The following is a 15,518-nucleotide window of genomic DNA, read 5'->3' as shown; positions in this document are numbered from 1 at the left end:
GACATTTCTTGTAAACGTGTTTATATGAAGGTAAAGGATGTGGTTACTGGGATCACTTAAAATCACTCAAGTTGTTAAAGCAGCAGGCCCTTCTTTAATCACTACGTCTTGCCCCTCTAAGGTCATGTGGACATGCTCATTAACACCTGCCCTCTGGAGGATAAGGAACCATCCTGTGTGGGCACATGTCTTCCCAGCATCTCTCTGAGGAGCCATCCTCCAACAGGGCCTGTCCCATCCTTCAGCTCCAGGGTGGGACAGTAACCAAAGAAAGGGTGGTCACCCAATTGATTTAGGTTTAGGAATCCAGACCACATAAGATCAATCTGAAGTCTCCTGAGGGGAGAGGGGGCAGTTGCTGGAAGTACCAGAAAAAAAAAAAGACTTTCTTCCCCCATCCCCAGAGAGCCAGATGTCAAAGGTAAGCCTGGAGCTCCTTCTGGCCACCGCTGATTCACTGTGGGACAGAACCAACTGAATGAAGCCAAAACAGGGCAGAGAGGTGGGGTAACCAACTCTACCCAGCTAGCCAGGGACTTTTCCAGTTCTGCCCATGAAAGTCCCACCCTGAAGACAGACCTGGGCAAACAGGGATAGTTGGTCACCCCACAGAGAGACAAGCTGGCAAGAAAGAGACCTGGACACACTGTTGGAACTACAGATCCAGCTTGATTGGGAGCTGCCTGGGTGTCTCAGATATGTGACCAGCCGCCGGTGTTTGTTTAAGCTACTCTGAGTTGAGTTTCTGACACTTGCAACCTATAGAGTTGTAACACTCTCCCAAAGAATGTGCATATGTAAACAAAGGTCATAGTTAAAAAAGAAAAAAAAAAAACAAACAAAAAAAAACGAAGTAGGAAACAGGCTACTTTTAGAATTTAAAAAATGAGGAAATGTGATCATGTGGTCCCTTCTGAGGTCGAGAGGATCTGACAAAGGGCCCTCTGAAGGAAAAAAATGTACACAAAGTGGAAAAAGGAAGAGAGACAAATGAAAACATTCTTATGGAACCCAAACATCCCGGCATGAGAAAGGTCAGGGTGGTGAATGAGCAAAGATTCAAAAGAACAAACTTAACACAGAGAGGGAAAAGCAGTAGGCGGTGGCCGTGCCTTTTCCTTACAGCTGGACCGGCCGAGGGGGTGGGGCAGACAGTCCAGCCCTGGGAACCGACTGTGTGGAAAGTGGACCGGCGGCCGCTAGGGCGGGTGCTGAACAATTTCACAAGCTGTAAAGCAACAGTCTAAATGGCCTCAGGTGCTCTTCCTTGGGGCAGGCAGGCAGAGGAATGTGCTAGAAGAATAAACAGAAGAGTTAGAGAAAATGGGCTTCTCTTAAGGTGACAGAGCAATAATGAAAAGATCTGAAAAGTAGAAAATATAAGGGTGTCCCAGAAGTGAGAGTCAGTGACTGCCGTCAGGGTCTGATGCTCTGTAGCCCGACAAAGAGGAATCTGTGATCCGAGAGGGTTTCCTTTGAGGATGTGGCCAGAAAGGAGAGGGCTAGACACCCCACCTGCACAGAGGCCACCTAGAAGGGTGACAGCTGGGCTCCCTGGCTCCCCTGCAGAGCGTGAGACTGGAACCCTCAAGAACCTCTTCCTGGCCTGTTCTATCACCATTTCTAACACAGTGGTTGAAAACCAAGAGAGAAATTATTTTCTCATGAGAATGGTACTACTGGGGGAAAGGACAGCATGACGCCACGTGATGCGTGCTACTTCTGTGAACATCCTTCCTGCTCAGTCTTACCCATTCTATCTGATTTCTACTTTATTTTCCGATACCATCTAATTCTAGCATGCTCATCATTTTCTTGGTTATATTACTGATTGCTCTTGGGGGTGTTCTGGGAAACCCGAGGTGCCTGCACAGGCTCTTTGTAACACACATACTTTAGGAGAAAGGGATACAGTCACTTTAAAGGGAGAAATGAACAGCATCATCTGTACGCACAGGTTTGCAAGAAAGATGTTTATGCTGTGTGTACAGAAGACCTGTTCCCCTTAACATGGCATGGGAAACAGAAGAGCTGATAGGATGAAAGGCTGTCTGGCTATAAAGCACCAAGTCACACTCCAAATCTTAAATCACAAGGAATGCTCAAGCGTAAAACCGCTGGAGTTACTCGAGCGTGAGATTACATTGCCTTTGAAGGTGGGGGGAGCCACCACCAGAGCATTTGATGATTTGTTTGCTTTAATTCACGTGTAATTTTGGAAAGGCCCCACCTCGGAGCAGGATATTCTTTCTCCCTGAACCAGGATGTTGCCCACAGTCTAAGAAAGGAAAGAGGCAAAGCTCCAGGAAACAGCACATTATCCTGAAATGCATTCCTTGCAGAATCAGCTGGGACCGGACACTGACATGGACCATAGTCTCCTTCCTCTCTGGAGAGATGCTTTGTAGAGGGGCTTTCACTTCCAACGCTAAAGGGCAATGCGGGCAATGCGGAGTCCAGGCTTTCTCTCTACAGATTCCCAGTAGTCACTGAAGTTTTTATGTGGTTCTGGGCTTTGCATCTTCTGCAAAGAAAGGTATGTGTGGGAACAAAAAGGGCCTTCCTACCCTGGTCCCTCATGTTGCAGCTGGAGAGATTTGAGGTTCCATGAGGTTCTGAGATATACGTGGGGTTACATTGTTGCTGTGAGTGGGCAGAAGCAGAGGAGCCAAGCCACAAACACACAACAAAAAAGGTCTTCTCTCTTGCACCTATCCAGGTATCATTCTTGCTCTCACCAGAGACTGAGATGCATTATCTATTTGACTGGAGTAGAAAAGAGGAAGGGAGCTCAGGAAAAACAGGAGAGTCTTCTTTCCTTGATTTTCTTATACTGACTTGACAGTAATAAAACTGTCCATTCTTCAGACAAAGTAACCAAGGATATTTAACGCAAGCCCAAACCAAGTTTTTCTTTTTTCCTTTTTTTCCTCTTTTTTTTTTAAAGTGGCAATTCACACTTTGTTATTTAAAGGCTTCATCTCAGTGCAGTACCTAAGGAACCACATGGCTAAGAACCAACTTATGAATTTTAAAGGAATGGTGAAAATAGACAGGGAATAAATATTTAAGTCTGAACATCAGTCTCTAAGTGCCTAATGCTCCTAAATTATATGCTGGTGATGGAAACAACAGATCAAAAGTGAAAAGATGGTGACCACTGGTTAGGAAAAGGAGACTTAGGAAAAAGAGAAAATGCAGAGTACCGAGGGAGCCCTGCTCCCCAGGCAAGCCCCGCTGGGATTCAGAGACCAAACATGGTATTTTCCAGAGAATGCTGGTGTGTTTATCAGCCGGCAGGCCCTGCCCTGCAGCCTGAGAGCACCTACCAGTGTTTCCAACTTGGCAGGCCCCCAACAACCCGAACAATGATTGCTTTTCTCTCATTACAATAATGCTGTCTAGTTCATCAGAGATCCATTTTGTATTTTTCATTGAGTCCAAACACACTATTTCCTTCAGAAGAAATCCTATCATGCTTTGCACAATTTAAAAAATGACCGAGCTGGTAAGTATCATTAAAGGTAGAAACATTTTGATGAGAGAGGATAAAGTTTCCTCTAGAATGTCATTTTTTTCTGAAATAAAATGTATTTAAAAAAAAAAAACCCTACATGCCTGATACAGTGCATGCCTGAGTCCAAATATGTTTTAGTTCACTGGATCTGAGGGAGACAGCGATGGTATCCAGTAAAGCCTCATGCTTTGCCATTCATCCATTCATTCATTCACTCACTCATTCATTCATCTAATGTATATTTATTCAACATTTACTATGTGTCCTAAGCATTAAGGACCCTGGAAAATGACCCTGGCTTCATCAAGCTAGAGCAGAGGAGATCTAGAATAAGACCAGGCAGATAGGTAAATATGGTAATTCCGGATAGTGATAAGCTCTTCAAAGGGAAAACAGGGTGGTATGGGGGCCAATGACAAGTGGGTGGTCAGAGCTGGCCGCATCTGAGAGCTGGGATCTGGCTGAGGGGAAGGAGCCTACAGAGGCCTGGAGTACGCAGGAGGCTGCCCAGGCAAAGACCGCAGGGGAAGAGCAAGTTTAACAAATGTATAAAGAGGGACACTGGGAGAACAATGGTACTGAACATATCAAAGACTGAATAAGAAGATGTATGCAAAAGAACTTGAACTGCTTGGTGACCCCACTGAAAGTTATTATTTGGTCACGTTAAGCCATTTGAATTATTGCACAAAGAACATCATTCTACGTTTAGAAAAGACTAGGGTGAGAACTATATACAAGTCAGTTTTCATCCTGTACTTGCTAAAAAAAAAAAAAGTCTGGTTCTTCCAAACACCGCACCTGTCTTTGGCGAGAAACATGGAATCTCACATACCTGGAATTCTGTTGAGTGTCACCCAGAAATGTTCATCAGGACTGAAAGTGTCCTTGGACCACTGAAGCAAATCGATAGCCCGAGGGTCATGGAGGACAAATTTGGCAAACTCTCTTGACAGGGCAACATAGGCAGAGCCAAAGTAAATGGTGAGATTATGGGGGGGAGGCGGCTTCAACGCCGCTGTTCTTATCACATAGGAAAGCTCTTTGCTCAGGTGCTCGCGGTGGACATACTTAGTCCGGCCAATTGCGTGTGCCGGGGGCAGCACTCCTGGGGTAATGTTTTTCCCTTTAAATCCTTTCAGATACTGAACTATTTCCTTGTTGGTTTTCAGGGGGAAATCTTGCCCACAGGTGTTGATGACGTACTTCCAAGAGATCTCCGAGGCTGACAGATCTTTGATGCAGTTCAGATCCGCTTGCAGCCTGGAGATCCCACCGTAGACCACTGGCTCCATCTTGGAAGCCAGAAAAGCGTTTGGGAAGCAGCTCAGGAGTTGTTCCACCGCTTCTTTAAATGCAACTGTTGCCTTTTCATCTACATGAACACAGTAGATATTCTGAGGCATGTAAACAGCCCTGAAGAGCCTCGCGAAGGTATCAAAATGGTGATGGACGACCATTATATACGCCAAAGGAAAGTGAGCTTCTTCTTTAGATAAAGGGGCTGTGATGTAGTGGCTTTGGGTCAAGTATTCCTTGCAGGAAGGCTTCTCTTGGATCATGAGTTTGTTTCTCCACAGGAAAGGGGTTTTCCCATTGATGAAGGAGGCGCACACCTGAGTCAGCATCAAAGAGTCTGAGATATTCAGTCTCTGGAAGCTTTGATCGCCCCCGAAACTGAACACGTAGAGCACGATGAAGATGATGACACTGGACACAGAAACGGCAAAGAGGTACCGCACGGATGAAGGCATGCCTCCGGGAAGGGCGCAACGTCGGAGTCCGTGCAATCTGCAGCTCTGTTCCCAAACTTACTCGTTTCTCTGAGTTCTTATTTTGGTACATTCTCCGGTCATTCCCACCCTGAAGGAGACGCTGTGAATTTATTGAGTTTCACCCCGGGAGAGTCCAGCGGCTGGCTCTCTCCGCCCGCCGATATTGGAGACTGATCCCGCCTCTCCAAACCTCCTTTGTTTAAACCCCCGTAGCAGGTTGCTTAAGCCCAGCGCCTTCCCCTCCCTCTGCCTGGCTATTTGCATCTGCTAGATGTTTCGCTGCAACTCCGGCGACTCGACTCTCCTCTTGCAAATGTAGTTTCGCAGATCTCTTTTCTTTCATTTCCTCTGCACGACCGGCCTCTGCTCCCTCCCTCCCCCCACCCGTGTTATTACCATCTATTACCACTCTGGGAATTAGCGACCCGAAAGGCGGAGTTGAAGTGATGGGCTCCAGCAGGCAAGCGGCTTCCTGCTAGTAGCTCTGCGGGCGGCCGGGCTTGCCCCCGCTTGCTGCCCGAGGCAGGGACCCACAACCTGGTCTCTCGGCTCTTCCAGCGCAATCCACTGGGTATAACGCAGCCTCTGTTTTCCAACATGCTGTTTCATGAAACCGGACTCAAGTGACAAAATCTCAAATAAAAGAAAATCTCATCCATCCTAGCTCCACTGTAAGGTTTTCTGGCCCCACCCTGCCCTTTCTCAAAACAAAGAGTTTGTTGGAGGAGGAGTTCCAGTCCCAGAACATCTGAAATTGCAGGGGCCCCTGGGCCGGTGACTTTAAAATGAACCCCTCTTTTCTCACCATCAGCATCAGCTGGGGTGTTTGTCATAGGATGTTGGGGTCAGATGAACAAGTCCTGGGCCACATCCCCTCATCCGGATAATACCTTAAAGCTTCACAGGGAAGAACTTGAACCCTCGGCACCAATGATGCTCCCACAGGGCATCCAGGGGGCATTCAGGCTTTAATCACGGGAAGAACAGGTGCTGGGGCGGTGTTGTACACCTGCTCAGTTCCCCTTATCCACCGCCTAGGAAACAAATGTTGGTTTTTCCTGACTGTAAATACAGTTGTGTTTTGGCCCAGGAGCGTCAAGCTGTTTTGCTTAAAGGTTCTCATCTTCCACTTTTGTCTTGGCCACCAGGTATTTTTTACTGAAATATGCATTAATGTATTTTATGTAATATGCTCTTAAAACGATTTCTAAAGCATCAATTTAACTACAATCCCCTCACTATTTACCTGAAGTTAACAACTCAGTGCCTCAACCCTGAAGTGTTTACTCACGGTGGAAATACAGTCCCTTACATTAAAGAATGTCCCTTTTTTTTTTTTTTTTTTAGCCAGGGCTGGGTTTGAACCCACCACCTCCAGCATATGGGGCCAGCACCCTACTCCTTTGAGCCACAGGTGCCGCCCAAGAATGTCCTTTACTGCACGTTCTCTTCTTCCTTTTGAACACTTTCTACCTTACTGTTAACTGGAACTGATAGGACAGCATGCTGATTCCTGGCTTTTGCCAAGGGTAGAAAAAGCAATGCCACCCTCCAGGATTCACAGCACCTGGAAACCCAGCTGAGGACGTCATTTGCTGAGCACACCATTGGTTTCATTCTTCTAGCTCTCATTGTTTACTTTTTTTTTTTGAGACAGAGTCTCACTTTGTCACTCTTGGTAGAGTGCCATGACATCAGAGCTCATAGCAACCTCAAACTCTTGGGCTCAAGCAATTCACTTGCCTCAGCCTCCTGAGTAGCTGGGACTACAGGTGCCCACCACAACACCTGGCTAGTGTTTTTGGGAGAGATGAGGTCTTGCTCTTGTTTCAGCTAGTCTTGAACTTCTGAGCTCAAGCAATCCACTGCTAGGATTACAGGTGTGAGCCACGATGCTTGGCCATTGTTTACAGTTTTCATCTTTCCAGCGTATACATTATTTTTCTCTGTCCCTTACTAAATGGTCCTCACCACTCCCTCCCCCCAGATAAACTATATAACCAACTCCTGGATTTTTAGTTGTAAGAAAAAGAAAATGTAGCCATTATATGGGTAAAGCCGATTATTCTCAGAGTTTTCTATGGAGTAGAGCAAAAGGAATAACCCAAAGTTCATGATAAAGGAAAATTCACTCCCAAACTTGTATTTGTCCAAATAACTCCTTCGGATTATTGTGCATTCTGTTTCTAAACAACAGAGAGTAATTTCAGTAGCTCATCTGGCAAAGCCTTATGGCTTAGAGTAAATATTAAAATATTTGCAGTTCCACCAGGCATTCAGTGTATGTAACTTAATTAGGGCAACAGGGTCTATTTACATTGTTATGTCCAACTGGCCAGTAACATGGGGGTTCAGATTTATACAGGCTCAGACGACAGACATTAATGTTACTCTGTTACGAATATAGACCTAAACCAAATTAGGGACTTTGATACTATTTCTGTATTCAATCCACTACTTCCAATGGCATTGTTTGTGTGTTGAAAAATACAGCTGTTTTTCCTCCCAGCTCTTTTGCCCGTCCTTGGGCTAATGTCCCCCGGCTTTCAGATTCTAGTGTTAAAAAATCCCTACAGAACTTTTTTTAAAAAATTACTTCTTGAATTAGTGGAAGGTTTCGTTACCTATTACCTTTCCTTCCTAAAAGGCCATGCAACCTGCTTATCCTTTTTGGCTACTGAGGCCAAACAGGTAGCTCAACCTCCCCTACCCACCTTTTTTCTGGGGCAGAAGCTAGGGTGACACCTGCAGGCCTAGCAATCATGCCTTGTCACTAACTTTGAAAGCAATTATTCCTGAACTAGCCAATTAATCAGGCTAGACATGCTTAGCCTCCCTGGGCCATCTTAAAGGCTTTCCCTGCACTCCATTTATTCTTTCTTTTGTGTATGTTATTGAAGATTTTTTTTCCAAGTATGACGATATGTAGAACATAGCTCCAAAATGACAGGGCAACTTTTATTTGAAATGACAGAGGACTTAGAATCTTAGCAAAAAAAGGGAAAAAGTCCAAGGGGGACAAGGCTGTCCTCGTCCATGTGCACCTCTCAGCTTTTCCGTGTGTGGCCCTGGCCTGATGCTGCAGGCCCCACAGAAAAACGAGTTGGAGATGGACCACACTGAGAAGGCCACTAAGAATGCACGGCAGGCTAAGTCAACTAGCGAGGGCAGGTAGAAAAGAACTTGGACTTCTTCTCCTTGAAAGAAGAGTCCACCTCCGAGCAATTGGTGGTGACTGGATTTTGTGCACACTCACTCCTGCATCTTTGCCCTAACTGCACATAGGAATGCAAACTTCATTACACTTTCATAATTGTTCTGGGACCAATTAACTGCTATCTTTTAGTTAGGAAAGAAGTTGAGGGGACACAGATTTGAGAAGCAGCACTAGATTTGTAGAGTTAAATAATGGCCAGAGGGGCCCTGAAGGGATATGCTGAGGTCAAGTTTGTTGAAGTAGCATTGAGGGGCTAAGTTACATTGAGAGAAAAAGTTAAGGTAAATGAAGTGAGATGGTATTCATTCTTGGGCTCTTCTGACGAAATGAAGTGAGATGTTATTCATTCTTGGGCTCTTCTGACGAAATGAAGTGAGATGTTATTCATTCTTGGGTTCCCTGATGGCTCTTCTGTTGGTAAGATATTTTTGTGTGGTTTGCTTTATTATTAAAGTAAGCTAAAGGACTCAGGGATTTGTTCTTTTTTTTTTTTTTTTTTTTCCAAGATGGTCTCACTCTATCACCTGGGTAGAGAGCCATAGCATCATAGCTCACAGTAACCCCAAACTCTGGGGCGCAAAAGATCCTCTTGCCTCAGCCTCCTGAGTAGCTGGGACTACAGGTGCCCACCACAACACCTGGCTAGTTTTTTTGGTAGAGATGAGGTCTTGCTCTTGTTTCAGCTAGTCTTGAACTTCTGAGCTCAAGCAATCCACTGCCTCAGCGTCCCAGAGTGCTAGGATTACAGATGTGAGCCACGGCACCTGGTGATTTGTTCTTAATTATAAAATATAGGGATTTGTTTTTCCCTTTGACCTAAAAATGACACATAGGAAAGGAGAGAATGTTGGCAGTTCAATTCACTTTGGACAGACAGTTAAGTGTAGTAGTTCCCCAGTATCTGTGGGGGATTATTTCTGGGACCCCTGGGATACCAAAATCCATGGATGCTCAAGTCCCTGATAAAACATGGTGTAGTAGTTGCATACAACTTATGCACTTCCTCCTGTATACTTTAAATCATCTCTAGATTATTTGTAATACCTAATACAACATAAATGCCGTGTAAATACTTGTTATACCATATTGTTTAGGGAATAATAATAAAGAAAAAAGGGCCATACATGGTGGCTTACACCTGTGATCCCAGCACTTGTGAGGCCCAGACAGGTGGATTGCCTGAGCTCACAGGTTCCAGACCAGCCTGAGCCAGAGCAAAACCTCATCTCTAACAATAGCCGGGTGTTGTGGTGGGTGCTTGTAGTCCCAGCTACTTGGGAGACTGAGGCAAACAATCACTTAAACCCAGGAGTCTGTGAGCTGTGAACTACGATGACATCGCACTTTACCCAGGGTGACAAATACTTACAAAGTAAGTATTTTTTTTTTTTTGCCTCAAAAAAATAAATGAATAAGGAAAAAAGAAATCTGGACATATTCAATACAGACAAAATCAATCCTTTTTTTTCTGCCTCCTAAATATTTTCAGTCTGAGATTGGTGCAATCTGAAGTGTTAGGACCCAGGATAAGGTTTGTAAATGGTGTCCTTTTTTTTTTTTTTTTTTGGATGACCATTGTGATGCTAAAGAGAAGCGAGAAGACATTTCCAAAGCACGTGTTTAGCTAAAACAACACTTCTCTCATAACTGAGAAGCCCTTTAACCGGGTGCACTGGGGAAAATCCTCCTTCTCCTGGGGCCAATCATTTTATTTTCTCTCCCATTTATCTAATTAGCAGCAGAATAAGTTGTTGTCTAGATCACAGAACCTAAAGCAGTATGTTAAACTCTCACCTTAGGGTTAGAAGTTTACTATGCAAAATTTTAAAGACCCACATGGCAAGTCCAAAGGTGGTTGCACCAAGCCAAACCAACTCATCGCTATGTGAGCTACAGTGAGCAGCACCTGATTTTTATGTGGCAAACTGTCATGAAAACATGCTCTGTATCCTGATTAATGCCAAGCAAATACTTGTAAAACACAGTGCACAAAGTATTTAAATAGGCAAATGTATCTATTTATTCACTTTCCATTAGCATACACTTAGCACTCGGAAATATGAAAAGACTGACATTTGGGGGGTTAGAAAATGAAAAATAAGTTACCCCAAATAACATTTTAAGACATGAATTTACATGTGGAAATGACTTAAACCTGGGAGGGCAATTGACTCATTCATTGTAGTATCAAAACATTCAGCCAAATTGGTGTGTCTGTAGTTTGGGCATAAAACAGTCTTGATCAGTAGTTTGTAAAAATTAGCTCATTACCAAGAGGGGACATTAAACTACAGGTGGCAGGGTGGCCTTAATAATTTGCATTTAGATCCCAGATAATGCTGAGACTTCTCATCCCTGGCCCAAAGTTTGAGAGTCAATGGACCTGAGACCAAAATTCATTGACTTTTTTCCTCAATAGTCTTACCTGATCTACTTTTCTATACCTAAGTAATATACTGTAAGGAAAAAACACACACAATATTTTGAGATAAACAGCATTGTATAATTAATTACACAGAACTCAAACGGTGGATGATCTGATTCTGAGAGCAAAATTTACTACGTAAAACTAATTGGTTGTACTAAAAAGAATGGGAGAAAATGAATATACAGAAACACCTGGCACTGAAGTTTAAATAGGAGAAACCCTAGTTGCAAGTCATCTTGCCCCAAGAGCTGCCTCTAATTACTAAGCATGGGGACCATACTTGCGTAATCTATCTTTTACAAAATATGTAATAGGATTATTTAACAACAAACACTACTGTTTGGGGTATCTAGTGATCCATAAGCTGAATTAGAGGAGGATGTAGGGGAAGGATGAGAGAGAGGAAAAAAGGAAAAACTACCAAGTTAATTGTTGAAAATGGGGAGCCACTGGAATGTTCCGGGGGGGGGGTGTGCATTGGTACAACTCCAATGGGGAAGTACTCCATGGGAGTACAACTGCTGGGGAAGTGTGCATTGGTACAACAACTTTGAAAAACCAAGAATATCTACTAAAGTTGGGCCTATCTATATCCTATTACCCAGCAATTCCATTCACAGGTATTTACTCCAGAGAGATGCATACATATTTATCCACAGACATATCATTCAATATTCTTTGCAACCATATTCATAACAAACCCAAACTGGAAACCACTCAAATACCCATTGATAGTTATTACATAGCAGAGTTTCTCAACCTTGGCACTACGGAGAAGGCCTTGTTGTGAAGCCTGCCTATCCATTGTTAAGGTGCCTGGCCTCCACCCACTAAAGCCAGTAACATCCTCTACCTCCCTTCCCCCACCTCTGACAACCAAAATTGTCTCTAGATATTGGTTTTCTCTAATGCAATAGGAGGGAGAATGAATGAAATTCAACTGCCTGCAACAAAAAGGGTAAATCTTACAAACATAATGTTGAAGGACGATTTTTAAAAAGCAGAAGAAAGAATACATGCTGTATATTTCCCTTTACATAAAGTACAAAAACAGTTAAAAATAATGTATGCTTGGAGATCAGGGTAGCGACTTCAATACTGGTTACATAAGCATGTCTGCTTTGTGAAAATGCATCATGCTGAATGTGTATGGTACGGGAACTTTTCTTTTTGGCTCAGCACCTGTGGTTCAAGTGGCTAAGGCGCCAGCCACATACACCTAAGGTGAAGGGTTGAATCCAGCCCGGGTCACCAAATAACAATGATGGCTGCAATCAGAACTTTTCTTTTCTTTCTTTCTTTTTTTTTTTTTTGAGATAGACTCTCACTCTGTTTCTCAGGCTAGAAGGCGATGGTGCAGTCATCGTTCACTGCAATCTCAAGCTCCCAGGCTTGAGTGATCCTCCTGTGTCAGCCTCCAGAGTAGCTAGGACCATAGGCACATACCATGCCCTGCTAATTTTTTTTTTTTTTTTGAGACAGAGTCTGACTTTGTCACCCTCGGTAGAGTGCCACAGCTCACAGCAACTTCAAACTCTTGGGCTTAAGCCATCCTCTTGCCTCAGCCTCCCAAGTTGCTGGGACTACAAGCACCTACCACAATGCCTGGCTATTTTTTGAGGTGGTCATCATTGTTGTTTAGCTGGCCGAGGTTGCATTTGAACCCACCAGCCTCAGTGTATGTAACTGGCACCATAACCACTATGCTACGGACAACGATCCTACCCTGCTCATTTTTAATTTTTTTTTTTTTTTTAAGAGATGGAGTCTTGCTATGTTGCCTTGGCTGGTCTCAAACTCCTGGTCTTAAGCAGTCCTCCTGCCTCAGCCTCCCCAAATGCTGGGATTACTGGCAGGAGCCACCATGTGGCAACTTTTCTGTTATTTAATACTTTACCAAGAACAAATGAATGAATTATGGTCCTCAGAAAAATCTTTTCCGAGGGAGTCTTCAAGGTAAGCGGAAATCAGGAGTCCATTGTGAGTAACTAATATTTACAGACAGCAGATGTAGTCAAATGCTCTGCAGCACCACACACCAGCCCTACCACTTCTTCCTCACGCAGGGTGACTGCTAAGGGTGTTTCCACTCTGCTTCCTCTGACACAGCTCCCCTTTGCCATGACCTAGCCACATCTCCCTTCTTCCTACTAGTGAGCAGGGTCTGAGAGAAAAGGAGCCATAAGAAAAGAGGTGGGTAAAGCTTCATTCAGAAACCTGTTCTGATCAACACAGAACTGGTGCCCACATTTAAGGCACTATCATCTAGATCAGTGTTTTTCAACCTTTTTTATCTCCCGGCACACTTGAACCTATATGGTTAAACTACCACAGCACACTTAAATTACATAGATAAGGCTCCGCGCCTGTAGCTCAAGCAGCTAAGGCGCCGGCCACATACACCAGAGCTGGCAGGTTCGAATCAAGCCTGGGCCTGCCAAACAGCAATGACAACTACAACCAAAAAATGGCTGGGTGTTGTGGTGGGTGTGTGTACTCCCAGCTACTTGGGAGGCTGAGGCAAGAGAATCACTTAAGCCCAGGAGTTGGAGGATTGCTGTGAGCTGTGATGCCACAGTACTTTATCATGGGCAACAGCTTAAGGCTTTGTCTCAAAAAAAAAAAATTATGTAGATTAAAAAAAAAGACTCAATAAAAAAAAAAAGCAATATACTTACTGTGCTTTGAACTTCTTTTGAAAATAATTTAATTAATGATCTTTAAAAAATTTCCCAGCATACCTAAGACCCTCTCACGATACAAGAGTGTGCCACAACACACCGGTTGAAAATCGCTGACCTACATTATGTGAAGACAGAGAGGGGGCTGCACTGACAGGCAAAATGAATGTTATAATAGGGCCCCAGGAGGGATGAGTGGTGATGCTGATAGCCGGCATGGGAGGTTAAAATGACCCTCACTTTCCTGATGAGGAAATTGAGACTCACAAGGTCACTGCCCTTGCCACCTGCCCCCTCACCACGCCCTGAGGTCACCTAGCTAGTAAGGACAGACTCAGAACTTGAACATGCGTGACTTTGCTCCCAAGCTCTTGCTCTTGGTTCCTGTACCCACCCATATCCCATCTGGGAGGCCCAGGAATGCCTTTGCATGGAGGCCCAGATCTGCTGCATGGAGAAATCCTGAGACACAAGGTCAGCGGTGCTCCCTGCGGTTCAGACGCGTGCCTTTCTTTTTCCAACGTATCTTTTTGTCCTCTCACATTCAGTCACTCATCATTTATATTGAGAATACGCCTAGGCTGCGAACATTTCAACATTTTTTCCTTTTCCCTCCAACTTTTTATTGCTCAGAAAACCTTTTGATCAAATCTTTACCTTTCAGCTCCAAATTTCACCTCTTCAGTCCCCTCTTCCGGTGATCACATTTCTGCATGTTCTGGCCAGTTACATGCAGCAGGCATGATCCAGGGTATACTTGACCCCAGGTTGGCCTGGAATCCCAAGCCTTGACCCTTGACTAATTAACAGGCACCCGGAAGTAATCTCGAGGCACTAAGTACTCGTGTGCCATTGTTACATCTCTTTCTGCAGAGAACAATTCACCAAGCCCAAAGTACCTCTTCCTCTGTTCCCACTTGGTGGGAACAGGGCCCAGGAGCTTAGATTTCACCCTCTTGTTTCCTGGCTTCCCATCTATCCTCGCACCTACTCTCTTGACCACTTTGTTAAATGTGTCTATTTTTTACTTTTCTTATGAAGATGAGGCTGGGGACTATCAGGATGACAATATACTGACACACTATTACCAGCATTCCATCAAAATCAGTTTGACAAAAAAGTTAGATCATTGCAGTGAAAAATCTCCCATGTGACCCTTTAGATCTCCTCCCCTGTCTTGTCCACCCTGCAAGAGGGCTGACATATATGGACTTTGGCTCTGGTTGGGTTTGCCAACAAAGGAGAAGAGAGAGCGGTGTAAATCTTGGTTTCCTCATTACAAAGGTGGGGGTCCTTGTAGCCCCCAAAGTCTGCTGACAGTGTTATCACTCACACTTCTTGGTACCCTCTTAAGTCATCCGTTCTGTTTGCCAGTGCACCCAGCTCCTTCCCCCAGCTCCTTTCTTGCTGTTCACAGCAGGATATCTGTATCTTTTGACCCAATTTGAAAGTCAGAGTTCTTCTCAAAGCAGCCCTCTGTCCACAGCACATTTTCCATAACTCCCCACGTCAGGTCTAGATATGACTAACACTTTCATTGGTCCTGGGTATTTTTTATAGTTCCCCCCCGACGCTACCCACACTTTCAGTTAGAGTCCTTTTGTTAAGCTTTTCTCTGCTTCTCTTTCAGAAAACCATTTTATCTCCTGGCACATTTGAATCTATATATAAACTACCACAGCACACTTAAATTACATAGATCCAAAAATTACATAGATTCCTCTTTCTTTCTTTTCTTTCCTTTTCTTCTCTTTTCTTTACAAGACAGAGTGTCACTCTTTCATCCTGGGTAGAGTACCATGGCATCGTAGCTCACAACAACTTCAAACTCTTGGGCTCAAGCAATCCTCTTCTCTTAGCCTCTGGCATCTGCCATGAGGTCCAGTTAGTTTTTTTTTTT

At 44.2% G+C, this 15,518-nt stretch overlaps 2 protein-coding genes across 2 annotated transcripts in view; both read right to left on the bottom strand.

Moving 5' to 3' along the window:
- The window catches only part of LOC100956694 (N-acetyllactosaminide beta-1,6-N-acetylglucosaminyl-transferase), an 89,042-nt gene that overhangs the window by 57,505 nt on the left and 16,019 nt on the right, over window positions 1-15,518 (bottom strand). The gene's annotated exons all lie outside the window — the stretch shown is intronic.
- On the bottom strand, window positions 4,322-6,248 carry LOC105886840 (N-acetyllactosaminide beta-1,6-N-acetylglucosaminyl-transferase). Its single transcript, XM_012804258.2, has one exon. The coding sequence runs from the start codon at window positions 5,269-5,271 to the stop codon at window positions 4,345-4,347; it is 927 nt and encodes a 308-aa protein (XP_012659712.1). The 5' UTR covers window positions 5,272-6,248; the 3' UTR covers window positions 4,322-4,344.

This window comes from Otolemur garnettii, unplaced genomic scaffold (genome assembly GCF_000181295.1).
Source record: "Otolemur garnettii isolate 467f Iridium unplaced genomic scaffold, OtoGar3 scaffold00026, whole genome shotgun sequence".
NCBI lineage: Eukaryota > Metazoa > Chordata > Mammalia > Primates > Galagidae > Otolemur > Otolemur garnettii.
This window is presented reverse-complemented; position numbering and strand designations above follow the sequence as displayed.

Bases quoted from the DNA above. Each gene is read 5' to 3' on its own strand.
- LOC105886840 (XM_012804258.2), bottom strand. From the start codon at position 5,271: ATGCCTTCATCCGTGCGGTACCTCTTTGCCGTTTCTGTGTCCAGTGTC.